This window comes from Puma concolor, chromosome D2 (genome assembly GCF_028749965.1).
Source record: "Puma concolor isolate L17-30 chromosome D2, mPumCon1.1.hap2, whole genome shotgun sequence".
In the NCBI taxonomy this organism is placed as follows: domain Eukaryota; kingdom Metazoa; phylum Chordata; class Mammalia; order Carnivora; family Felidae; genus Puma; species Puma concolor.
The window spans coordinates 62,856,780-62,882,793 of record NC_141677.1 but is presented as its reverse complement, the minus strand read 5'-3'; the positions used below and the strand labels follow the sequence as shown (position 1 = coordinate 62,882,793).

Here is a 26,014-nt window from a genome sequence, read left to right as displayed (position 1 = left end):
TCTCAGGGGTACCAGACTCAGGGGTTTGGCCAGCCTTGAGAGGGGCTTGTTTGGAGATGGAGGGATTTTGTCTGCCATCTTTTCCCTTTCCTTTCTGTCCCTTGCCAGGATGAGAAAGGGCAGGAGTGCTATTTTTGGAGGATGGATAAGTCATGTTTCATCTCCTTTCAAAGGAGCGCATGGCAGAGCCAGGTCCATGGGCCCGGGTCCCTACTGTGGTCTCTCCTTTGGTTTCCTGTGCTGCATAGACGAGTCCTCCAGGTTCCTGCGAGCTACCATTTGACCACTGGCGTCACTGGGACTGCGCGATCTCCAGCTCTTGATGTATGAGGCTCAGGTAGAAGGCTCAGAAACCCTGACCCAGGGAGTTCTGTCGTTTTGTCAGTCCCGAGAGCAGGCCTCCTCACGCTATGCGTTTATTTGCACATGTTGTCCCCATGGCTGTGCGCATATGCTCCCGCAGCACGCAGGCAATAAAGCGACAGGCAACCAAAAAAGGGTAGGAGGCACAGAGGCCAGGAATACCAGATCTGTGACATCTTCCTCCAAGGAAAAGAAGCTGTCTCCAGTGTCTTGATAAATCATGTTTTATCTCCTTTCTAAAGGAACACGTGGCAAAGCCGATTTATCTTGATGACATTGTCCAGTCTGCACAGCATCGTCCCTCTGACGGGGAGATGGCCTGTCTGCCTGGCTTCGGAGAGGAAGGGAGGAAAGAGAGCTTGAGGGACAGTCCAGGAGAGGGAAGTGAATGGGCCAGCAAGTACCTATGGGGCGCCTGCTGTATGCAAAGCCTCGTGCTGAATGGGGTGTGGGTGCCAAGGGGAGGAAGGAGGTGATCACATCTGATGTGGGGGGATGAGGGGCCCAAATGGGAAGCAAGTCACACATGATGAGATGAGTTAGATGCTCCCCGGTCCGACTGGAGCAGGGCTGGTGACCAGTTCTTCTGGCGGCCAGGAACTCAGGCTCTAGCCTTCCGAGGTCCACTGCCCTTGACCTCTGTCTCTGGAGGCTGCTCATGGGAAGGACTGGGAGCTTTGCTGTAGCCACAGGAGCGTACTCGGCGGGAAGTGCCAGAGATGTCCTGGCACTCTCAGATGTTCACAAGCAGGAAGTTGGTGACAAATACCCCTCACCCTCAGTTGGGATACCTCTGAGGTGTAGTCCATATTATCCCCAACAGACCTGAGCTGTGGCTACCCATAGGGGTGAACTGGCTGGGCAATTCTTCCTTCCCTTCCCTGTCTTCCCTCCACTCCCCTCCTGCTATCTTCTGGGATCTGCTCCCAAATAAACCACTTACGTGCCTCATCTCTGGGTGCCACCGGGGAAACAACTTAAACCAAGGCAATGCTTCGTACTTCCCTGGGGCCCGGATAGAAGAAACTCAAGTGGATTCACATGCAGTCTGTGTATCTGTTCACATGAAATGGCAATTATCTTAATTAGAACTCCTTTAATGCAAGTGTAAAACTCCATCTCCAATTAGTTTAAAAAATGATTTTATTGCTTCATACATGTGAAAAGTACCAGGTAGACCTTGGGTTCCAAACAGCTATATCCAGCTTTCAAATGATGTCAAAGGAATCTGCTGTTCTTCTCTTTGCTCTGCTTTTGAATCATTCGGGAAGCATTTACTGAGCCCCTATTTCGTTCCAGGCACAGATCCTTTCTCTCAGTAGGTTTCCTACTGAGTAATTCCTACAGTAATAAATATGGCCACTAGAAGCTTCAGGCTTTCATCCTGCCAGCTTAGCAACTGTGGGAGAAAAAACCCTCCAGCAGAAGTCTCAGGGCTGACCCTCATTGGCCCAGATGGCGTCCCTTGCCCATCTCTGAGCCAATCACTGTGATTCTGGTTGGCTGGGCTGGGTCACAGCCCAGTAGGCTGGGCCTACTCTTGTTGCCAGGGGGTGTGGTTAGAAAACCCCAGGGACCAGGAATGGAGGAGGGAGGCTCTCCAGAGGGAAACTGGGCAGACTTGAACAACAGATGTTTGTTACAGCTATGGGCTGGGTTGTGTGTGTCCTAGGATGTGTCAGGCCCCTGATGGAAGGGGGCTCACACATATCTGTAACACACAGCAGAATGAGGTGAGTAACTTAGGAATGGACAAAGTATGTGGATGTTCTGGAAAGAGGAAGTTGCTCCTAGCTCAGCTAATCAAGGAAGGCCTTCTAAAAAGGGGACATTGGGGGTGCCTGGGTGGCTCAGTCAGTTAAGCGTCAGACTCTTGGTTTCAGCTCAGGTCATGATCTCATGGTTCGTGAGTTCAAGCCCCACATCGGGCTTCGCGCTGACAGTGTAGCCTGCTTGGGATTCTCTCTGTCCCTCCCTCTCTGTCCCTCCCCAGCTCATGCTGTCTTCTCTCTCTCTCTCTCTCTCTCTCTCTCTCTCTCTGTGTGTGTGTGTGTGTGTGTGTGTGTGTGTGTGTGTGTGTCTCAAAATAAATAAACTTTAAAAACAATGAAAGGGGCATTGACTCAACATCGATGGCCATGGGGCATAGAAATGTTAACCATGTCAGGACTTGAAAGTCAGACCAAGGAGATCAAACTCTGAATTGAACTGGCTGAAAAGGACTATACATTGATCTGGTTGTTAAAATTGAATTCAGCAAGCTCAGAAGAGCCTGCTGGGAAAGTCTGAGGGGCTGGCCTTTCCTGTAAGCCTTGCCCATACCTGCAGAGGGGTGTACCAGCCCATCTGCACAGTGGCCTGCACTGTTGGAGGCTGTGTGTACAGAGAGGCTGGAGAAAAGTCAGGCTGGGGCAGCCGTGCTCCCTTGGCATTGGCCTGTGCCCGCCCTGGAAATAGCCACCCACCTAAACTAAGAATAGGAATTCCTGCCTGACTGGCAGGAAGGAATGCTGATTTCTCAAGGAGGGATGGGCCTGAAAACCAAACATGGCGTGTGGGTTGGGCCGTCCTTTGTATTTATTTGTGAGGTCACTTGGGAGCCACACCCATGTCAGGGCATCGATTCTGCCATTAGACCCAGACAAGGTGATTTGGCCAAGATGGCAGCCTCTGGGGCTCCTGGGCCCCAGAGGTCCTGGGCCCTCAGCCTTGGGCGCCTCCTACCCCCTGGGAGAGGTGATTGCTCCTCTCTTGTTTTCTTGACAATGGGCAGAGGTGGTGGCACTTGGTAGCCAGCTAAAATGCTGAGAAGCTGAGGGAGAGGGGAATGAGTGTAGGTGGCCCAGGTCCCATGGCAGCCTTCCCCAGAATCAACCGGCTCACGAGCGTGTGTCTCTTCCAGGCAAAATCCTCTTCCGGAGAAGCCACATCCGGGACGTAGCTGTGAAGAGGCTGAAGCCCATCGACGAGTACTGCCGGGTAAGGGTGCGTCTGCAGGCGGGGAGGGGCCAGTCCGTCTGCCAGAGAGTCTGTCCATCTGTGAAGGAGAGCCATCTGTATAAAACTCTTGGCTGTGGTTTAGCAGATGCATCCTGACACCTGGCATTTCTTGGCCAGAGGGGTGGGTATGACTGTCCCTCAGGGAGGGGTCGCTCATGACTGGGCCACCCCCTGGAGCACATGGGCCTTGGGATCACAGCTGAGACTTCTTTTGGGACATGTCCATGTTTACAAAACACTATTTTAAATCACTTCCACCCGCTCGGGAGCTCAGTTAAGGGGTCTCCTGCTGAAGGGATTCTGTATGGGACTTTTTGCTTGACACAGGAGAACTGTTTCTGTGAATTCCTTTCAGGACGTTGTTGGAACCAATTCTGAGTTCAATAGTATCTGAAATATCAGAAATGCATATTTGTTTATTCACAGAAGTGTTGATGGTCACGGATGTTTGTGCACACGTTTTTATCGATGCAAGCCCTCACTCTCACAGACACACGGGTGTGTGTGCGCAGGTGCCTCAAAACAGCCACTGCCAGGGGCGCCTGGGTGTCATTCGGTTGAGCGTCTGACTCTTGGTTTCACCTCAGGTCATGATCTCACGGTTTTGTGAGTTCAAGCCCCCGCATTGGGCTCTGTGCTGGCAGTGTGGAGCCTCCTTGGGATTCTCTCTCTCTCTCTCTCTCTCTCTCTGTCCCTACTCTGCTCCTGCTGTCTCTGTCTCTCTCAAAATAAATAAATAAATAAACTTAAAAAAAAAAAACAGCCAATGCCAAAGAACAGATGGGAGAGTGACCACAGGGTCATGAAACAGAGTCCCTTCCTCTTTCCACTTTGATTAGAGCCTAGGATCCCGGCAGTGAAAACGGCCTGGGCACCAGACCTCTGGACAGTGAGGCTGCCTGGGTTCAAAACCCTCACTAGCTGCATGAACTTGGGCAAGTCACTTAACTTTCCAGAGCCTCAATTTTCACACCTGTGTAATTGGGAGGAGGACAGTGGCTCCACAGACGGTAGTCGTGGGGATGAAAGGAGCAGGCACAGGCCAGGCACCAGCACAGTGTCCGGGAGAGAGGAGGCATTCAGGAGACGCTGGCTTTTGATGATTATTATTAAAAGGCGTAAACAATACACTGTTACCACTGGCTTTGATGGAAATGGGACTTCTTAGTTCAGTGAAACTTGTGGAGTCTGACTCAAGACCCTTGAGGAGAAGCAAGTATGGGATAGTTGCAATGCTGGCATTAGGACGGGAAGAGCTGGGATCAAATCCCACTACCCCCCACTAGCTCTGTGACTCTGGGCGAGTTACTTTACTTCTCTGAGTCCCGGTTGCCTCCTCTGGAAACCAGGGTAAAGGCAACTCTTGCAGAGTTCACGAAAGGCGCTGCACAAGAGAATATGTATCATAGTGTTTGTCACTTCTGAAATGCTCTGTCCCTGCACGGAATTATTGCTGCACAGTCCCTTGATGCACTAGTGTTTTACGATTCAGAAACACTATGTTTGGCAATAAAAATGTTTAAATAAGAATCAAGTTGCTAAAGGTATTAACTGGTGTCCCCAAGCCCGTAGGAAGACGAACACTCCCATATAGTCTCCATCAACCCAGGTTTCCATTTTGTGACTGTGCCAGTTATACTCGGTCACACTGTCTGCCTTAACCTAAAGAGAATTCCCGCTGATGAATTGTCTGACACGAGAAGCTCCTCTTCTTCGGATCAATATTCATTTTTCTCTTTAAAGAGCATTTGCCATTTCCAGTTCAGTTGATGGCTGCCGCCCGAGCTTTTATTTCTCTTTATTCCTCTCCCAAGAAGTTAAATAAATGGGCAAAGCTAATGGAGGAGGGGGCAGAGGGGAGGAGGCCTCTCCCAGCTGGGGATTTATGGCTCACATCAGCCTCAGCCTCCTGGAGCTGGTGGAGCCCGAGGCATCTGCAGTGGAAATGCCGTATCCTAGGCCATCCGGAGGAGGAAACTGATAACATCTTATCTCCTGGGATCAGGCTTTGAACAGGACTCCTGAATCAGGATGAGATTCAGGGGGGCTCTGGGGCCCCAGTGGTGCCCAGTTGGTGGCCGGGGGAGCCATTTAAGTGGAGTCTGTAAGAGGAGGGGCCTCCTAACCTGATTAGCACAGAGCCAGGCAGCAAGGAGGAATGTCATGGGTTCACCAAGCAGCCAGCCATCTCACAGGCTGTAATTTACTCTGAGAATGGCAGGGGGGGGGGGAGGGGGGGTGGCGGAGGAGGGAGGGGGAGGGCAGTGCAGAAGTGGCCTTTAATTCTTCGGAACTAGAAAGCTGGGGCCTGTCGTATGATTGTCTGAGACCTGGGAATGACCTTGGAATCATCATTAGGGATAGATAAGCCAGCAACAGTCCATGGCCACTGCCACCCAGCATCGTGCTTCACAGCTCTGCCTCCCGATTGTCCAATCTGTGGCCACTCAGGATCCGAGTGTCACTCCTCATCACTGGCCCCACCATGAATCCCATGGTCAGTGCCATGTGCAGTCTGCTGCATGGCCAGCCGTTCCCTCGTTCATGTCTGTCCCTGGACACACTGCTGGGAACCTCTGGGATTTTTGTTTCCAGTTTCCATATGCAGCTTTGCTTGGCTGGGCAGCATCTTCCTTGGACTGCTGGCCAACGCGGGCTCCCAGTCTGGGATTTGCTGGGCATTCAGATGCACCCAAAACTGTGAAGCTGGCTCTGTGCACAGAGCAGCCAGCTCCTGTGCCAGGACTCAGACGCGGAAAGTCTGACCGCGCAGTAGACCTCCCCAGACTTCAGGCTCCCTGCCCTCGCCAGCCAGCCAGTCCCTCTGCCCAATGGTGGTTTCACAGCCCAAATCTCAGTGTTAATTTTAAACATATATGGGGCAGATTGGATGAGCGTCACGGAAAATTGACCGAGCACCAGTCGGGTGATTGTTTTATGTGGCACTTGAGGGCTGGGTGTCTATCAAGAGGGGTTCCAAAGGCATTTCTTTAGCTCCATAAATTAATTTAATGGGCAACATGGTTATGCGGTTAATATTTAATGATTCTGTGGCCTCAAAACGTCGAAGACTTTCATCTCACTAACAAGCGAGAGCTATACTTTAGGGGCTCCGACTAACAGTTTTATAAGTGACTCCATTTACCCCATTCCTGCGTGTGAAATACATGTTTGCAGTGTTTGTCTAGGGGATAAAATAAATATCCCAGGGCAGGGGGTGGGGTGGGGGGCAGGGAGAGAGAGTGTTTGAGAATGATCAACTCACCCTTTGCCATGGTAATGACGTTTATACAAGTCTCCATTTCCTGGTGGGTGCAACTAGAATTTTTTTTTTTGCTGCCCAAAAAGCTGAGATTGCTTCTATTATTCCGCCGTCCAAGATAGACTTGTTTTCAGGATCAATGGTTTTCTTTGTGGGAGGGATGAAGCGTTGGTTGTAGTCAGACTGGGGGAGGGGGACAAGGCAGGATCTCCCCTGAAGAGGTAAAGATCTCTCCACGTGATCCTCCACATCTATCAGACTCATTCATTTTTATTCCCGCTCCCCAGATTTGAAAACTGAGGCTATTTCTGGGACGTGGTTCTTAGTCCCAGGCATCTCCCTCCCACCATGCCTGGCCCATCATTGGCTCTCACCTTAATAAAGAGGAAGGTTCATGTCCCAACCAAAACACATGCCTTTAAGAAGCACCGAGACTTCCTGGTATAGTCAGTCCTAGATACAGGGAGACTTTGTTCTTATGGGCCCCATTCTAAGGGCTAGCCTGGGTCAGGAGTGTTGCTGATGGGGACACGGAGGCAGAGAGCGAAGATTGATCTGTTCCTGCCTCCCACGTGGGCTGGTACTCTGGGGGACCCCAACTGGTAGAATATCTCCATCTCCACAGGCCCAGATAGACCCAGGCAAAGCATTTCCAGCCTGGGATAAAGCTGATTATGTCCCTTTCTCCTTGAAGACCCTCAGGGGAGCCCCATTGCCCACAAGAACCTCTGGGCGCTTGGCTGGGCCCTCTGTGGGCTCGTTCTAAGTGCTGCTCAGGCCTCTCCTCAAGGCTCTGCAGGCCAGTCCGCCAGAGGTGCAGCCGTTCCCAACTAGCCAGAGTCCCTTAGGCTGCCACGCCCAGGCCTTGCTAGTCCTTTTCCTGCAGATGCATTCAGCTCCCATGATGCCCCTCCTAGAAGCCTCCTGACTCCCCAGGGAAAGCCAACCACCCTTGCTGTTCCACTCCCCAGAAAACTCTGTGCCTGCTTCCATGCAGCACACCTATCCTCTGTAGGAGGGTGATTTCTGTGTGTCCACCTTCTCTGGACCGGGAGCAACTGGAGGGCCACATCTGTTATCTTTGTGTCTTCAGTAACAAGCAGGAAGCCTGGCTTCATGTGGGTGTCCAGCCAGTATCTGATGATAAAATGCAAGGATCACACACAAGCAGAGGAAACCTGTGAGGACGGTGACATGTCCCCGAAGCCCCAATGTACTAGGATCCCTTGTGAAATGGCTTAAATGCTACGAATTAGATGCTGTTTCAATTTTAGAAGGATTTGCGGCTACATCCTTCAAAAAGAGAACTCCTGCGTTTGATTCAGAGAAGTTCTGTGAGCTCCCAGCTTCCTAGACAGGGATCCAGGAGGAACATTCCAGGCAGGCTAGAGGCAGCCCAGCGGTGGGGATGGGGGCAGAGAGTGGGCGTGTGGCCAGATGGGCAGGACTCCAGCCCCCTGTGTCACACCCCCACCCGACCCTAAGTCCCTGGGCTTTTACCCAGAAGATTTACATTGATTAGAAATCAAATGATGCCCCTGGGGCACCTGGGTGGCGCAGTCAGTTAAGTGTCCAACTCTTGATTTTGACTCAGGTCATGATCTCACGGTTATGAGATTGATCCCTGCATCAGGCTCCACTCTCAGGCGTCAGGCTCCACGCTGAGCTTAAGATGCTCTCCTTCTCTCCCTCTACCCCTCTGCCCTGCTCATACACTCTCTCTCTGAAATTAAAAAAAGAAATCAAAATGATGCTCCTAAAAAGAGGAAAATGTTTGATCCCATGGAAATAGCAGGGCATCCACAGTTGTTTTGCCAAATGCAGAAGTTTGTTTTTCGTCCTTGGGCAGACATTACCCAGAGTGGCAAGCTTCATGGAAGGGAGTCATTGGGTCATTTCAAAGCGGGTCTGAGCTCAGTCTGCCTGGGGCCCCCTCCCATGCCACTGCACTTGAAAAACCAGGCTTGTGGCCGCAGCATCTGGGTGGAGGTCTCAGAGGCATGCAGTGCAGCCACCCTCTCCCTTATCTGAATCCGTGTCTTCTAGAATGATGACATGGTACCAAATGGTGGCCCAGGTCACTGGCTCCCAGAAAATGGTCGGGACAGGCCAGGAGCTGGAGACCTCAGGGCAGTTTAGGACTGGGGAAGGGAGGCACTGGAGGGACGGGCTGGTGGCACACCTGGGTGGCTCTTCAGCACGTCTTCACTGGTCTCCCCCATTCCTAGGCACCCCCTGCCCTTGACTCCTTCTGTTGCCTTGTTTCTCCATATCTGCTCTCAGCTAGTTCACGGACCCCCTGGACCACAGGATGGCAAGGTCAAAAAGGGACTGATTTCAGCTCCACCGACATTGGACAGGGGCCTGCACACTCTAAGCAGCCCCACAGGGCACTGCCCCCTCCCTGGGTGCCGAGGGCTGTGAGGTCATACTCATTCCAGCTCTTCCCACCGAACCTGAATCAGGGTCCTATTAGAAAGGCGCAGTCAGGGGGCACCTGGGTGGCTCAGTCAGTTAAGCGTCCAACTCCGGCTCAGGTCACAATCTCGCAGTTTGTGAGTTCGAGCCCCGTGTCAGGCTCTGTGCTGACGGCTCAGAGCCTGGAGCCTACCTCAAATTCTGTTTCCCTCTCTCTCTGTCCCTACTCCCGCTCATGCGTGCGCTCTTTCTCTGTCTCTGTCTCTCTGTCTCTGTCTCTCACACACACACACACAAAATAAATAAATAAACATTAAAAAAAAACTTTAGGGGCACCTGGGTGGCTCAGTCAGTTAAGCATCTGACCTCAGCTCAGGTCATGATCTCACAGTTCATGGGTTTGAGCCCCTCATCAGGCTCTGTGCTGACAGCTTGGAGCCTAGACCTGCTTCAGATTCTGTCTCTCTCTCTCTCTCTCTCTCTCTCTCTCTCTCTCTCTCTCTGCCCCTCTTCCACTTGCTTGCCCTCTCTCTCTCTCTCTCTGTCTCTCTCTCTCAAAAATATACATTAAAAAACTTTTTAAAAATTTACAAAAAATTAAAAAAAAAAAAGAAAGGCTCAGTCACATAGAACGATAGCATAGAATGATAGGTCAGACACCGAATTCACTAATAATGGTGCTGTTTGTAGTGCTGGAGCCACGGACCGTTAGAGATGGAAGAAACTTCAGAATGTCTGTAGCCTGGATTTGTCCCAGCTGTGTTTGATGGGCTGTCAGTAGGAATCGTTGGAGGACCTGCTCCACGGTCAGAGACCTGTGGGTAGTGCTGGAGGCAGTACTAGATCCAGACGGAGCACAGGCTCTGGACTCAGACGGCCCAATTGAAAATTCTGCTACTTACTGGCTGTGCAGCCTTGAGAAATCACTTAACCTCTGTGCTTTAGTTGCTTCTCCTTAAAATTGAAATCATAGTCATACCCATCTCTTAGAGTTAATGTGATGATTACATGAGCCAATCCTTCAGCATGCCATGATTATCAGTAAATGCTGATCTGAACAAAGCTCTACAGGTTTCTTCCCTGCAGGACTTCTCAGAGCCTTTGCTATACTAATGAACATGGTGATCTCTAAGACCAAGGTGGGCCATCTACAAGGCACGATTTCACTTGTACCCACAGAATCACTCTACCTCACCCAACAGGTTTTCCTTGAGATAGTTTGAGATTCCAGAGTTAGTCTGCTTTATCCTAGAAGAAATGACAACCAGAGAGGTGAGGTGAGCTGCCCAAGGTCATGGGCAAGTATATAAGGGCAGGATTGGAATTAGAATTGAGGTCTCCGACTCCCATCCCAGTGTTGTTTCTAGTATGCATCACTCCATTCATCTAGAGAACATAGCAGCAAAGACAACAGTACAACTAAAATTTACGGAGTGTTTACTCAGTGCCAGGCACTGTGCTAGGCTCCTCCTAGTTACAATCTCACCTAGCCTCCTAACAAATAGGTGCCATGTCATACCCATTGTACTGAGCTCAGAGAGGCCAGTAACGCATTCAGCACCACACAGCCCATGAATGGTAGAACCAGGACTCAAACCCATGTCTGGGTGGCCCTGAGGCCCTGACTTAACCACCCATAGCATAAATCCTGAATGCCCAATGGTATTGGCATTTCAATGGCCTGGGTGGTGCCCTTGAAAATACCCATGTATGGCCCCCACCTGCTCCTCTCAGAATGGCTGGATTTGGGGGTTTCCCGGCTCTGGCAGTGATTGGCAGCCCAGGCCTCGGGGGCCAGACTGCTCAGCACCTAGCTCTCTTGCCAGATAATTTTGGCAGATCTGGGCTTGGCGGCAGGGCTGATGGAAGCTGGGCTGAGCTGGGAGCCTCTTGTCTGCCTGCAATCAGGATGAGCCCTCCATGCGGCTCCCTTCGGGGCTCTCTGTTCAGTCAAGATGCCACGGTGGTTCGACCAAAAGGCCTCTTTGTCTGAAGCCCTCACGGCCCACACGTCCTCTGGCCCCGGAATGCCAGTCTCTGTCGGCATGAAGAGCCCCTGTGTTCGCTGCTGGGGCGGCGCGAGCCGTGGCTGGCCAGGGGCTGCGCTGAGGGCGGGTGGCAGCGTGCTGAGCTGGGAGGGTGCTGGCGCTCCGGGCCTGCTGGAAGCCAGCCCTGGCTCCCTTCCCTCTTCCTTTCAGGGAGGTCACCCTGGCAGCGAGCGTGCACACAGCCTGGGTCCCTGGTAATGATTTCCCCCCTGCCCAGCCCAGCCCTTAAGTTCTCCTGCCAGGAGCCCTTGCTGTGCACAGGCCTGATCCCCCCGCCCCGTCTCTTTCTGTCTCTGTCTCTCCGTATCAGTCTCCCTATGTCTCTGTATGTCTGTCTCTCCATCTGTCTCTGTCTCTCTCCCTGCATCTCTCTGTCTCTGTCTCTCTTTTTCTTTCTCTCGCCTTCCTCAGTTTATCTTTTCCCTTTCCCTCTACCCTTCCTGGGGGAGAAAACAGCACATGCCACGTATTTGAAATGAAAACCTGAACACTTTGGGGCAACTTGCACTGATTCTACCTCCTGAGCACAGGGCTTCATTCTGCACTTTAGCAGAATAGTCTCAGTGTGCCCGTCATAAACAAAGGCAGTGATATCCACCTCCGGAACAAAATGGAGTGACACCTCGTCAGACATGCTCTTGCAAGGGCAGAAGCTGTGTCTGGCTCATCCCTGTGACACCGGACACAGCCCCATGTCAGGCACGCACTGAAAGGCCCTCTCTGTTTGTTGGATAATTGGAGTCAAGGGACTTAGGACGGTGCCTGAAGCATCGCAGTTGCCCATTACATGTTAATTTCCCTTCTTTCCTATTTCCTGGCTTCTCATGGGCGTGTGATCTGTTAGAGACCCTTGGAAAGCCCTGGCCTCTAGAAAGAACAGCTGTGAGTTGCAGAGTGTTACAGTCAGGTCTTGTCTCATCTTGCCCAGGTGTGGATATGATATCAAAAAGGGCCGTCATGCTGGGATGCCTACTGCTCGATGCCACACTTGAATGCTTTGCAATAACACCATCCCAAGTTTTCTTCTCCCTTCTCCTGGCTCTATCCCAGAGTTCCCTTGGCCCTGTCCCTCAGCCCTGCCTTGGGAGCAACCTCTCCCATCTGTTTGTGCTAAAGAATCTTTCCAGTGTCTTCTCTACATACTGAATCGAGTAGCCAGGAGCAGGGCTTCACCTGTCTCATGCTCCCCCGCAGCCTCCACGTTGGACTGGGGCAGGTCAGGGGTCCCGGGTGCCCCAGGCTGCAAGGTACGCAGTATGTGCTGGTCTGGTGTGCAACAGGAACTCTGAACACCTCTGACTGTGACTCCTCACTTTCCAGCAGCAGACTCTCAGCCCTGTTGGGGTGACAGGCTCACAGCTGGTGCATGCCCCTACCTGGACACTTACCCCTGTACGGTGGCTGCCTTCTCCTCTCTGCCTGTCCAAATACTGCACATACCTCTTTGTTAGCTCATGGCCACTCTTCTAAGAAGCCTTTCCAACCCCTTCAGCTCATACCACTCTGCCAGGCATCCTAAACAAAGCCCTGCTGGACCAGACTGGTGGTCCCTCTCCCCTCGTTTAGTGCGCTCAGGCCCCACGGAGCCATTATGCTTGGTCTCACCACCCTCACTTGACCAGTTAATTCTTACCCATCCTTCAGAACTCAGCTTCAGAGTCTTTCCTGAAACCACCCCCCCTCCTCTCTGCTAATCTTCCTGGGTCCTATCAGATTCTGTCATAGCACCCTGTTGTGCTTGGTAGAATTATCCGCTTGTCATGAAATAATTAATTGTGCAGTCAGTATTTAGGGGCTGTGACTAGCAGCTGTGTCCAGAATGTGACTGGTGGGAGATGAGGCTGGTAGAATAAGCCCTTGGGTTGTCAGGCTAAGGATCTTGGACTGACTCTCTGGGCAGGAGGGAATCCTTCCAGGGTTCGTGCCGAATGACTGGCTTCCGAGGGCTCCGAGACCTAGGGCTCAATGCTCATTGTGATTTGCTTGGTTGGCTGGTTGTTTAGTTGGTGAACTGGCTAGTTGAATGGTTGGTTGGTCGAATTGTTGACTGGATGGTTGATAAATTAATTGGGGTTGGCTGATTATTTTTATTGACTAGTTGGTTAGTGGATTAACTGGCTGGTTGGCTAGTTGATGGGATGGATGAAGAGTTGTTTCATGTTAGCTGATTAGTTCAGTCGCTGATGAGTCGTCTGGTTGGGTGGCTGGCTGCATGACGGTGTCTTCCACGGCACAGGCCTGGAGCCTGTGCCGTCACCGTCAGACTGAATTGACCCTGCTTTTGACTTTCATCAGGCCTAATGCCCTTTCTTCCTATCTTTCCACAGGCACTTGTCCGACTGCCTCCCCACATTTCACAGTGTGATGAAGTCTTTCGGTTCTTTGAGGCCCGACCAGAGGATGTCAACCCCCCAAAAGAGTAAGTGGTAGCTCAGTCATCTCCTGTGTACTTTGAGGTGTGGGCTAAAGCTGAGGGCAGGCTGGAGAGGCTCAGGATGTGGGCACACAGGAAAGGGGGAGCTGGCAAGGCCAACCAGGCCGGGGAAAGATGGGCCAAAGGTATGAAGACCATTGTTCCCTGTTGCCCAAGCTTGCTCCTCATTTCCCTTTACCCCAGAGCTGACAAGTGGGGCTGTCTCTGCATTTGGGGAGCAGGTTTTCCTGCAAACTCTAGCTCACAGGTTAAGGAGCAGATGAGATCAAAGAAAATATAATGGACCCTCTGTTCAGATGCCCAGGGTTAGCAGTCATTGCTCTTAATTATTGATGCTCCCAAGCTCCCAAATGAAATGTAGGCCTTCAGAGGGGGCAGGGGGAGGCATGTGCTGCCCAGGCTGAAAATTCACCCGCTGAATAACTCTTGGGCTAGTTTGTGATAGCCATTAGTAGTCACATTTACAGAGAAGGAAACTGAGGCCCAGTGAGGTTAGGTGATTTTCCCAAAGTCACACAGCTGGTTGCGGATGTGACAGGCAGGAGGCTTGAACCCAACTCTTGGATTCCTAGTGGCCCAGTGCTGGCTGGTATTTCCATATTTAGAGAGGAATGGGGAACCAAGCAGATCTCCCTCTCTTCTCTCTGGAATCAGGTTGCTCTGGGTCTGGTGTTTAAGATGACCCACCCAGTCATGCTAGCTTCTCACATACATGACCAGACTCCATTGTGACGGCCACGCTCTCTTGCTCAGAACAGATCCTCACCAGAGTAGGTTCTCAGTAGAGAGAGAAATCTGGTTTCCGCCCAGGAGCAGATGAGCAGAAGAGGGCAAGCAGGGAAAATATTGGCCAGAGGAGAGGGTGGGGAGAGGACCAAAGGGGGTGCTGAGAGATCCCTTCGTTCAATAGCTTTTTTCCCCTAAAATCTTAAAGTACCAGGATGAGTGGCAGAGAGTCAGATGGGGTGGGTACAACAGAGGGAAAGGAAAGAAAGGTATGGAGGAATGATCTGGGACAGGTGGGAAGAGGCAGGAGGCCATCTGGTGATGGGGAGGGGAAGCCTGAAGACAAGGGTGTGTGTCACATGGCTCCAGGGGCACTACTTACTGCATTTTCTGTGAGTGGCACCTATGGAGGTTGTAAAGCGCACAGCCTGCACACCCACACATGGCAGTCTTGCCTAAAGGGGCCCTTCTCTTTTCAGTCATACTATAAGACCAAGAGCCTAAAATGGCCTAGGCCCTTTTGGGGGCAAAAAAGCCACCAGCCCAGAGGCTTGGCCCAACAAAACCCACCTTCCTGATGGCTGCCGTGGGCTTAAGAAACAAGCAAATGGTACAATCCATCAGAAACTCATCGGTGACTTGTTCACAGGGTAGACTGGTTGAAAGCCACAGGGAATAGGATGTACAGTGTTGAGTTCACACCCCAACTCTGCTGCTTCCTAGCCACACAACTGCAAGGCAGCTCACTCATATGGCTTCCCCGAGCCCCATTTTTCTCATCAGTAAAACTCAGATGACATGAGGGCTGGGCAAGAGCTTTGTAAATGACAAAATGAGACAGAAATGTGTGTTCTCACCAGAGGGAGAAGCATTGCTCTCACCATACCTACTATATGTCAGGCTCATAAGGGTTTATATATTCTCACCCCCACACTACAGATAAGGAAACAGAGACTCACAGCAGGAACCTGAACTTGAACCCAGGTTTTTCTGGTTCAAACAGAGGCCTGTACTCTTTCCACCCTTCCCACCTGCCTCCTTGGTTTAGAAGGGGTCAGGGGGACCATGGTCCTGACGCCTCTCAGTGCTCCTCTCTGTCCTCCCCTCTCTGTGCTCCTGCCCCAGCCCTCCTCACTCTCCCAGGACAGGAAGTCTCCTGAGGCGCCAGCAGTGTCCCTGGTCTATCTGGCCCTGCTGCTCCCCTGCTGTGATGGTCTCACAGAGTCTCTCCTTCCTTTTCTGTTCTCTGTCCTTCCATGGGGAGAGAAGAGATGCCCCTCCCTAGGTGGTTGTCATTGGAGACACATGTGATTGTGTGCCCACAGGAGGGCAGAGGGATCGTTGCTGGTGGGTGAAGTAGCAGTTGCATCACCACAAAATCGCTGAGCCTGCCTTTCGTTCGTACTCCTAAGCCCATTCTCTGCCAGTCAGCTAAATAAATTGGTCCTGTTTCACCTCTCCATGGCAATAGTGCCCATCTCCAGAGAGCCCTCAAGGAAACTGGGCTTGGGGAGACAGTTGTGCATTGGGGGGGCAGTGGGCACGGCTTTGCAGAGCCAGGCTCTGGGGTCAGAGCCTGCTACTCAGGGTTCTATGATCTCCGGCCATTTGCTCGACCTCTCTGTATTTCTGTTTTCCCATCTCCAAAGCACGACGTAGAACTCATGGGACGGTGAAGAGGGCTTAGAGGGATACCAAGTGTAGGAAGATAACCTGGTCAGTGCTATTGGCTCGTAGGAAGTATTCAACAGTTTTATCCATGGAAGGTTGTAGAACAGAATGGAATGTGGTTCAGTGCACACTCCACCCTACAGATCACAGCCTGGCTTTTGCAGGAAGGGGTCATAAAGCATTTGCCTCCAAGTCACTATGGCAGTGGGTTATCGGCCTCTTTCTCCAGGTGGTGCTAGTCACCTGGGCTGGTTCACAGCCGGTCTGGCAAGAGATGGCCTGGAAGCCGTCCCATGTGAGACAGACCTGAGGCTCAGGAAGTAGGGTCAGCTGTGGACAGACAGTTCTGAAGGGCTTCTCCTCCCCAGTCCCGCTCGGCCTCCAGGACCTGCCAAGAGACTCATGTTCCAGTCCACTCTGTGCTCGCCATAAGAGCCCAGACCTATAGGTGACCCTGGCCTGACAGACTGACAATTTATCAGCCAAGTGTCTGCACCCCCCTCTCTGAGAGCTGCCTGCACCTTCCCAGACCGCAGTCCACCTCCCCCTCCGTCCTGAAACATAAACACAGGATCAAGTAACAGTGTATTTTGACTCAGGGGCGACTGTAGAGTGGCTTATCAAATTATCAAAGCCTGTGGATTTAATTGGAATTTTGCAGATAACCCCCTGCCTCTTTCAAGTGTGCTGCCGCAGGGGCCCTCAAGCGTTCACAGGGCCTGGAGTGGGGCGACTGTGTCCCTTTTCCATCTTGCTGGAAAGACAAGGCTGCGGCAACCCAGCCTTGATGGGGGAGGTGGAGCAGAGGCCTGAGCCCCTGGGCTCTGATCCCCAGCCGCTCACTGGCTTCTCTGGGCGAGAGAAGGGTCCTTCCCCAAACTTCTAGACCACCAGCCCCGCACAGAAAGGATGTTCCCTCTAGACACTTTAGGTGAGCCCGACACAGAGTGGCCAAAGCGGTGTCATGTCTTCATGCGGCCACTCCAGGAGGGCAGCTCTTGTCCTTCCTCCTCCTGTGAACACTGACATGCACTACTGCCTTGTCGGCCCCAAACCCCAGCGTTATTCTAGAGTCATCTCTTCCCGTCACACCCCTCCATCCACGTAGCACATCAGGCGGGCACTGCCTTTGGAGTGTTTCCAGACTCTGACTACATCTCCCCATCTTCCTGCTGCCACCTGGAACTGCACTGTCGCCGTTCCTCACACGGATTCTGCCTCCTGCCCAGCCTCCCTGCTTCTGTCCTTGCTCTCGATGGTCCCTATTCAACATCGCAGAAGGAGTAATCCATCAGACCATGCTGCTCCTCTGCTCCACATTCTGTTCCCTCACTGCAGTTACGGTCGCTCCCTCTCACGGGGATGTCAGTTCCGGGAGACTCGGACCTTGTACCTGTTCTCTTCATGCCGCATCCCCAGCTCCCAGAGCAGGTGCTCAGGAAATGCCTGCCAAAGGCAAGACCCATCATCCAGACTTCATTATGTAGTCTTACACGGGAGATCGACTGCGATGTGATTTTACAGAGATCAAGGCCCAGAGAGGTGAAGTAGCTTACCAAGGGTCACCCAGCTGGCAAGCAACAGGGCCAGGATTCAAACCCCAGGCAGGCTGGCTCCAGGCTGACACGTTTAACCGTGGCCCGAACCCGTCACTCGGCTCATGGCTCCTAAGGTTTGCCACCTCCTCAGCAGCGCCCCCTCCTGGTCCCTGCCCAGCCAGGGCAGGTGGAGATGGGCCTTGGCCCCTTGAACAAGTATTTTCTTTCCAAGGATGATGTGTATATGTGCACGTGTGTGTGTGTGTGTGTGTGTGTGCACATAGACATGTGTATGCATGTGTGTCTTGATGGTGGGGCCAAAAGGAAAAGGAAGACGTTAGCCTGATTGGTCACTTCGCCTGTACTCTGCATATTGTCTCATTTAAATCTCAGGCCACCCCTGAAGTCAGTACTATTATCCCTATTTAGCAGATACGGAAACAAAGGCTCTAGCTGTACATGGCATGCCCCAGGCCACATAGCTGAGAGGCAGGGGAGGCAGGCCTCGAACAGGTGTGCCTGGGAATGGGAGGCACCGTCCTGTCACCCCCCCCCCACCAGTGGAGGGAGCTGAGCATATCTCCCCCCAGCCCATGGCCCCAGGGTAGGAGTGGGCAGGAGTGGGCAGGAGTGGGCAAGAGAAGCTAGTGATGATGTTTCTTAGGCTGTTCTCTGTGGATTCTAGAGCTGTGTGGCCGGCTTGGGGTAGGGACAGCCTTAGTCACCAAATACTAAAGGAGGCAGAGAAAGACACACCCCTGGAGCTCAAGGGCATTCAATGCAGGATGAATTCCAATTCCGGGTGGTCCTGAGCCTTAACTCTGACAACCAGTTGAGCCTGGCCTCCTGGAAGCTGTGCCTGGCACCCCTGCAGTGCCTGAGGTGACCCCTGGCTGTGCACGTGGCCTTCCCCGGGCAGGCCTGGAGCCACACATGCTCTTCACAGACCTGCTGTGTGAGGACTGACGCCCTGCTGGGCTGGGGGGCCAGGTGTCGCCTGGCCTGGCTTCCACAGGCACAGGAGGCCCCCAAGCAGTGGGGTCCCCGTCCTCTGATTCCCCTGTGGTGTCAGCGATGGCAAAGGGCAGCTAAGCCAGGCCTAGATGGCTTGGCGGGACTCAGGCCGAGGCAACCACGTGACCCAACAAATGTCTCTTTTTACGAGTTTAAATTTTTATCCAGTTGAAAGAGTGAACCCAAAGGTTCTCAAAGGGACCTCTGCGAGGCCTGTCCGCAGACCCCTGGGTTGAAGCGCATGCCTGTTGGAAAGGGTCTAGCCGGCAGGAAGAGGTCCAGCCCCGTGAGGCCCCTGCAGAGGCCTGTGACCTGCCTTTCTATCTCTCCAGCCACCTGGCCCACCAGCCCTGCCCTCATTCTTAGGTTCCCGTCACAGGAGAGCAGCCAGGTGTCACCAGCCTCTGAACCCACGCCCCCGCCACCGGGAACATTTCCTGCCCCACCCTACCCCCACCACAGGACTGAGTCCTACTCAGCCTTCACGCTTTCCAGAAAGCCCTACCTGTAGCTCGCATGTGGCTGCCACAGGAGTGGCACTGACCATACCGCAGGAGTATGTTCATGGGTTTCTCCTACCACGGGGGCCTCCCATCTGCATGGCCTGGCACCTGGTAAATGCTAAATGAGCCAAAACAAAGTTGAGGCCATTTAACAAAATTATAAATAGAACTGCCCACTGTCACAGAAGCGAGTGAAGAGCGCTCTTGACCCCTCTGGAATTACTGGTCTGGGTTCAGAGGCCAGCTCTGCCTGTTGCTTCTCTGTGCCTCAGTTTCTTTGTCTGTCAAGTGGGTATCACAATGGTGCCTAGCCCCAAGGGTTGCTGGGAGGGCAATGCCTTTGTTCACAAAGCGCCTGGACAGGCTGGCACACAGTCAGCCAGAGCTTGCCGTCACTATCACCCACGTAGGGAGGGCACAGCAGCGGGAAGCTGGTCTGTCACTCACGGCCACAGGACAGTGATGCAACCTCCTCATGCCGCCCAGCTGTGGTTGGCCCTCTGCTCTCCACCCGAGCCCACGGGCAGGGTGAGCATACCTCATGCCACAGAGTGGCTCCCCCGTGTCACAGCGGGGGAAACAGAGGCCAGACTGGGTTGCTGGGCTTCCTACTCGTCCATCTGCTGCCAGCCCGCAGCATGTGGTCAGCAGGGCTCCCCTCCTACATAGCAGCACCCGGGACACGGGGTGGGCCCGCAAAGCAGGCTGAGGGTCTCCCGCTCCCCACTGCCCCCTCTCAGCTCTAGGCCCAGACCTGTCCCTTTAGCTCATTTCTTCCCATGAAACCAGCCAGGATCCTGGTTAAATTCTTGAACTTGCATGGGAGGAGCAGAGCCTTGCTAAACAGGTTTTTGTTCTTCAGCCCCAGGGCCACAGAGCTACCCTCTGTTGTGGCCTGGAACAATGGCCCAATGTTCAGAGGGACCTGGGGTAAGAGGCCGATGGGACCATGGCCAGATCAGGTCAGAACTGTCCCTGCCCCAGCCTGCCCAGAGCATCAACCTCCATCTGGCCTGGGAGTCCACCCCTGCATGACTGCCACCTGTCATGGGACAGCCCGGCAGACCAGTGAGAAAGGGAGGCTGTCCCACGAGGAGGTCTGACCCAGGCAGAGTACAGAGATTGGGTCTGGAGTGGGGGCTGACCCAGAGGGCGCTGAGCAGGGGTTCCAGGAACGGAGGACAGGGCAGAGGCAGGCAGATGCTTTGGGGCTGGGGTGGGCAGGAGGGCAGACCCAAGAAAAGGCACTCCTCTGTAGAGTCTCCTGGCCTCCCTTCCCATTTCTATTTTGGAAGGGACAGAGGCCATGGTGGCTGCCCTCCCCTGGGGAAAACAGTCCAGGGGGACAGAAGGGACTTAGCCAGCCCTGCCTCAGGGAGCCAGGAAGAAGACAGAGAGTGTGGGGGTGGTGCAGGCAGGATGCCCCTGAGAATTTGGGGAGGCTCCTCCAGGGTTCCCCTCCCCCTGCCATTCTTGGTCCTCGTTGAACCCCAGGTCAGGCCTGCTCGGGAGGTAGTATCACTGCTTTGCTTGTGTCTGACTCCTGATGTCTTGAATTAGAATCCAGGCTCCCTTGCTGATGGCAGGGTGACCTCAGGTTGATGGCAGAGCCTTCTCTGTAAGTCACACCTACCTGGCCAGGAGCTGAGAATGAAATGAGATGTGTGTGGAGCACACAGAAGGTGCTCACCCTCTCTCTTCCTCTTCCCTGGGAGGCACAGGGAGGAGCACTGGAGAGAGAGTCCCTGCTGTGCTTTCCCTCCTCAGCATGTACCCACTGAGCACCTACTATGTGCCAGGAACTCATGGGCTGATGGCCTTAAGGCTCAAGGTTGCCACTAGGTCAAAATTTTGAATGGAGTTAAATGAAATCCAGAGACAACCCGTCAGAACACCCAGCTCTCCTTTGGCCTTGAATGAGTCACTTCACATCTTTAAGCCTGTGAAAGTGGCCAACAGTACCCACGTGGCGGTGGGGAGGTTCCAGGGCGCTAATGCGTGCAAGTGCCCCGAGAGCGCCTGACCCAATACAGCTCATTCCTGGGGACGTCCTCTTCTTCCCTTTCTTCCACAAGCCCAGGCCTGGGTGCAGAGTGGCCACTCAGAAGAGGCTCCAGGACTGGAAATGGTCAGCTCTGGGAGTTCTCGCCAGGGTCGGTGCCGACTGTGGGGAGCAGCTGCCCCAGCCACTCGCTGGCTATTGGGAACTCCAAGGCATCCGTGTTGCTGGCCTTTCCCAGGGGAATGGTGGCCTGGGGATCAGAGTGGAAAGCCCACCCACCTGCCCTGTGCCTTGCGGTCCCAGTTAGGCCCTTGCCATCAGGCCCTGCCAGCACCTATCTGGCCAGGGACGTGGCCCACACTGTCCCTCCAGCTCCTCTGTCGCTGGCAGCTGCACAAATAGCTTCTTTATACTGACCGGCAACAGGGCCAGCTGGACATAGGGACTGTGGGTCCACTGGCAACTGGGGGTGGGAACGCAGAGAACTTTCTGCAAACAGACTCTGTCCACCCCCTGCCGTGGCCCCCTTTAACCTAGGCAGGTGGCAGAAAGGTGCCCAACAGGACGCTGGTTCCAACCCACTTGAAAGGGGCGTCAGCTCTGGGGAACGAGGATTGCCGAGGGCCTGGCTGTCGTGCTGGGTGGGAGGAGGAGGGAGGCCAACCCACACTGCCCAGCTCAGAGCAAAGGCCTGTGCGGGCCACGTCTAGGGAGAGAAGGTTACTCTGTGTTCAGGTCTGGCACAGGGTTTCAGCTCTCAAGCTCAAGCAGGAGCAGAAAAGAGGTGGTGGGATAGGGAAGATAGAGGGGTGCAAGGGTGTGTGTGTTTCCCTGAAACCTCAGCCCCAGAAGGACGGTCCCGGTATGCCTAAGGCCCCCGAGGGCCCCTTCCCTTGCTCCCAAGGCCACAGGATGAGCCCCCCACAGAGCCCTGGAGTCCTGCTTTGCAGTTATGTCATGTTCAAGGGTGTCTCGGTTCCCCCTCCTTGTAATTATTACCCTTCCATTGTAACCAGTCTGCTGGTTAGCTACCCTTCCACAGGGAGTCCATGGCAGAGCTGACCCTCAAACCCAGGTCTTTGGCCTCCTAGAATAGGGCTTCTTCTGTTGGCAACAGGCAGGAAGCATTTATCTTTCAAGTGTTTTTGATCATCTTTGTAGTATGAGACGCGGGGCCATGGAAATGGACACAGCTCGGCCCTCCCTGTGGAGAGGTCATGGTCTGAGGGGGAGACAGCATGGACGGGGCCTGGCTCGCTGCTGTGGGAGGCAGCAGAGTGTGATACGGAGGAGCCCAGGCTCTGGCTAGCACCTTGACTCCTCCCCGACCTGCTCTGTGGCCTGGAAATTAAACACCAAGACCTCAGTTTCTTCACCTGTAAAATGGGGCTCATAACAGCTGCCAATCCAGTGGAGATGGCAGAAATGAAACAAGTGATTGTATGTGTGCTGGGCCATCCATACCCGTGGGCTATTCCCGTGAGGTAGTCAGGGAAGGAAGGCTCTCTGGAGAGGTGGCATTCAAGCAGAGAGTGAGGCAGGAGCCAGCCACTGAAAGGCAGTGAGAGACCAGGGCGGTCAGGTCAGAGAGATTCCCTGAGACTGGGGCAGTTATAAGGAATTGAGAGGAATCGTCTTCCTGGAGACTGACAGTGTTGACCAGAGCTGGGCCAGAGGAGTTGGGCCTGGTCCAGTGAGTGACCTTGAACAGTCATGAACCCGTTCTACACTTCAGCATCAGGTGAGGGGGAAAATTTGGTTCTCTGGGGTCCCTTCTGGCTCTGACATTCTGTGATCTTACCAGGACCAGCTGGCTATTACAATAGTCCAAGCTTGTAGCCACCTGGATCTGGAGGCTAGTGGCCGTGGCAATGAAAGTCACAGACACAGTCAGATGTGGAAGAGACAAGCATTCTGCAGGTCATGTGACCCTTCCGTTTCACAAGCCCTGTAGATTGGGGTTCAGGCACCACTTGACTTTGGGTGTCTTAGTTCATGATCTGTGTGTATCTGGCTCCACCTTGTGGCAGCATTGGGCATTACAGTTGCCAGCATCATGGCAGAGGTCTGTAAATTCGGTGGATACTGCCCAAAACTGCCAGACCCTTCAGCATGACCTGTCTTATTTAACCATCAGTACAGTCCTGTGAGACTCATGCTTCCTTTTTGCAGATGAGGAAGCTTAGGCTCATATTGGTTAAGTTACCTCTCGGCTAGTAATTGTCGGAGGCTGGATTCAAACCCTTCCAAATTCAGATCTGCATCACAGGGGTGTATGATGGAGAAGCACAAGCACAGGGGCCATGGCCAGGATGACTAGCGCCAAATTGCAAGATGGGACACTTTATCTGACCATAGGGCTGAATAGTTGAATCAGGACCCCCTGGTTGCTTTGGTCACAGATGGGAGCAGTTGAAGGAACAGCTGAGGGGCACTTTCCATATCTGGGAACTCTTTAAGGGGAATCCAGGCTTCTTGTCAGCCCATATCTTTGAGAAGGTGCAAGGCTCAGGAGCCCCTGGGCCGGTTCAGGGTGCCTTCACTGAGACCCCTCCCCTAGCTCAAGGGTTCCCAGGAGGGCCTTCCTGCTGTGGGATCAGACCTCTGAGTTGCTTCCAGAACCAGACCCACTCACTATGTCTTCTGAAAGGGAAGCCAGGTACTGTCCAGACTGATACCTGACTTTGGTCTTGGGTCCAGCTGCGACCCTAGCACCAGACCAAGCCTTCAGCCTCTTACCCGCTCTGTAGCATGTGGCCCATTTGTTACAGGAGGAACCCTGAATTAATGTGAACCCCCTTCCCTTTGCCCCACCCCCAGGACACACAGCCTGAGGTGCTCACTACCTGAGGCTAGACAGGAGATTTTATTTTCAAACAGCCCTACTGAAATATAATTTACATAAAGCAAAATTCATTTTAAGTGTACAATGAATCCAGCAATTATTAGTAAATTTAGAGAGTGGTGCAGCCATCACCACAGTCCAGTTTTAGAGCTTTTGCAGAGCCCTAGAAAGATCCCAGAGGGAGGTTTTTATTTCTTCCCAAACTCTAAGGCTTAGGAGACCCGTTAGCATCCTTTCTGTCTTCTCCAGTCTGGAGACTGACTTCTTTCCTCAATCATGCACTGCTCTGATTTCTAGACTTTCTGGTACTTCCAACTGCTTTGGCCCTTGCACAAATTGTCCCATAGCCCAGGGGCAAGCGGGCAAGGCCTACTTCATCTTCTTGGCGCAGCAAGCGAGTGGGCTGGCCCTTGAGTAGGGGCCGAGGGTGGAGGGGTGAGGGTGCCCACCTTGCACTTTATTCCCATCCCCAGGAAGTACACACACAGTCTGGCCCTGCAGGTCAGCTACACCGTGACTTCAGTGCTTACTTTCCCCAGGGCATGTCAGAAGGCCAGTGGGCACAGGCAACAGACCTAGGGGCTAACTACAAGATGCCCACCTTCCTGCCAGGGCGAGTACTAGGCAGCCCAGGTATTGGCAGAAAGCAGTTGACACGTTTTAGCTCATTTAATTTTTGTACCTATCCATGAGACGGGTGCAGTTATTTTCTCCAATTTACAGTTAAACCCACTAAGGCAAAGCAAGGTCATGCGACTTGCAAAGCCGATAAGTGGCAGAGATGGCCAGAATCCGGGTAGTCCAGTGGGGGACCTGGCTCTCACCCTCAGTAAAGCTCACTAAGTGTTTAGCATGTTACATGGCGCATGCTCATAATAAATGGGACCTATTATTGCCATCGCCTTTGTTGAGGGGCTGATATGTGCTGAAGGAGAAGCCAGAGGCCTGGAGAACCAGTGCCCACAGAGCACTCACCGCTCAGCTTCCAGCTACGTGAGTTGGCAGTTTCTGGAGCCATCAAAGCAGCCCCTACCTCCCTGGCTGCATCTCATTGAGAGGCAGGAGGGGAGGGCTGCCCCCTCTCACCAGGTCCCAGCCTTCAGAGCTCAACATTGCCCAGACATCCTCCAGCCCCGGCTCCGCCCTCACATTGCACTGACGGGTTCTGCTGGGGGGTGGGGTGTTGATTTCCCTAAGGTCACCCAGAGAAACTAGATTCATACCACGTTTTTTGACGTGTTCCTTCTGGCTCTCAGAAACTTTCCCAGCTGATTTCCAGAGCATTCTGAATGCTGGTGCATAGAAGGGCACCTGGAGGCCTGAGCTGAACCTTTATGGAGACTCAGATCAAAGCCAGCCTGATGGACAGGGAGGAGGGGCTGGGCCGTGGTTGGGCCTGATAAAATTATGCAGGAGCAGGCTCCTGACTACAGAAAGGTATGCCTGCCAAGCCAGAGAAGTCAAGGTTAATAGCAGGGAGTGCTCTGGCCCCCATCCCATGCAGGAGAGGGCACCTGTGAGCCTGTCTTACTGGTCAGAGCCTCACAGAGACCTGCAGTGCCACAGGCAGCCACCTTGAGAGCCAGAGGACAGAGGACACCAGTCATATCTCTGGGTAAGGACCCCACTATGTGTTGGTCATGTGCTAGTTCCAGCAGGCTGTGAGGATCTTGGGAGGCAAGTAGGGGAAAACTTTATACTAGAGACGGGGAAAGGCAGGTGTCTCAGTTTAGGATCCTACAGAAGCAGATCTGGGGATGATTTGAGCCCACACAATTTATTTGGGAGGTGACACCAGGAGACACCAGTGAAGGAGTGAAGTAAGGCAGGGGAGGGAAAGCAGCCAAAAGTAGTTCATGATCATCCAGATGCTCATGGGCCACTGGGGCTTCATCCCACAGGAGCTCTGGGAGCTGACCAAGAACTGGTGGTCCCACCCAAGGGCAGGGGTGCTGGGCTTTTATGCACCCGCTGTGGTTTCTTCCTTCCAGCTCTCCTGCTTCCCCCTCACCCCCTCCAGTCCACCTCCAAAGAGCAGCCAGAGGGGGCTTTCCAGAGAGCCTGTGTAAGCTAGTGCTGACGTGGCTTTCCACTGTGCTTAGGATGACTTCCAAGAAGGTTCCCGGTGGCCTGGGCCTGGGCAGGCCTGGTTCCCTCCCCATCCCCATCCTTAAGGCCCTAGCCCCCGCC

The 26,014-nt window shown here is 53.3% G+C and overlaps 1 protein-coding gene across 9 annotated transcripts in view; it reads left to right on the top strand.

The window, feature by feature from the left end:
- SH3PXD2A (SH3 and PX domains 2A) overlaps positions 1-26,014 on the top strand; it is a 242,693-nt gene that overhangs the window by 117,554 nt on the left and 99,125 nt on the right. For 8 of the 9 annotated variants that reach the window (XM_086680773.1, XM_086680770.1, XM_086680771.1 and 5 more), the window contains 2 exons: positions 3,266-3,342; positions 13,419-13,510. In XM_086680773.1, coding sequence (XP_086536899.1) covers positions 3,266-3,342; positions 13,419-13,510 — 169 coding nt within the window. Of the gene's footprint in view, positions 1-2,976; positions 3,100-3,265; positions 3,343-13,418; positions 13,511-26,014 lie in introns of those variants that run through there. The other variant, XM_086680772.1, reaches the window with a different exon arrangement.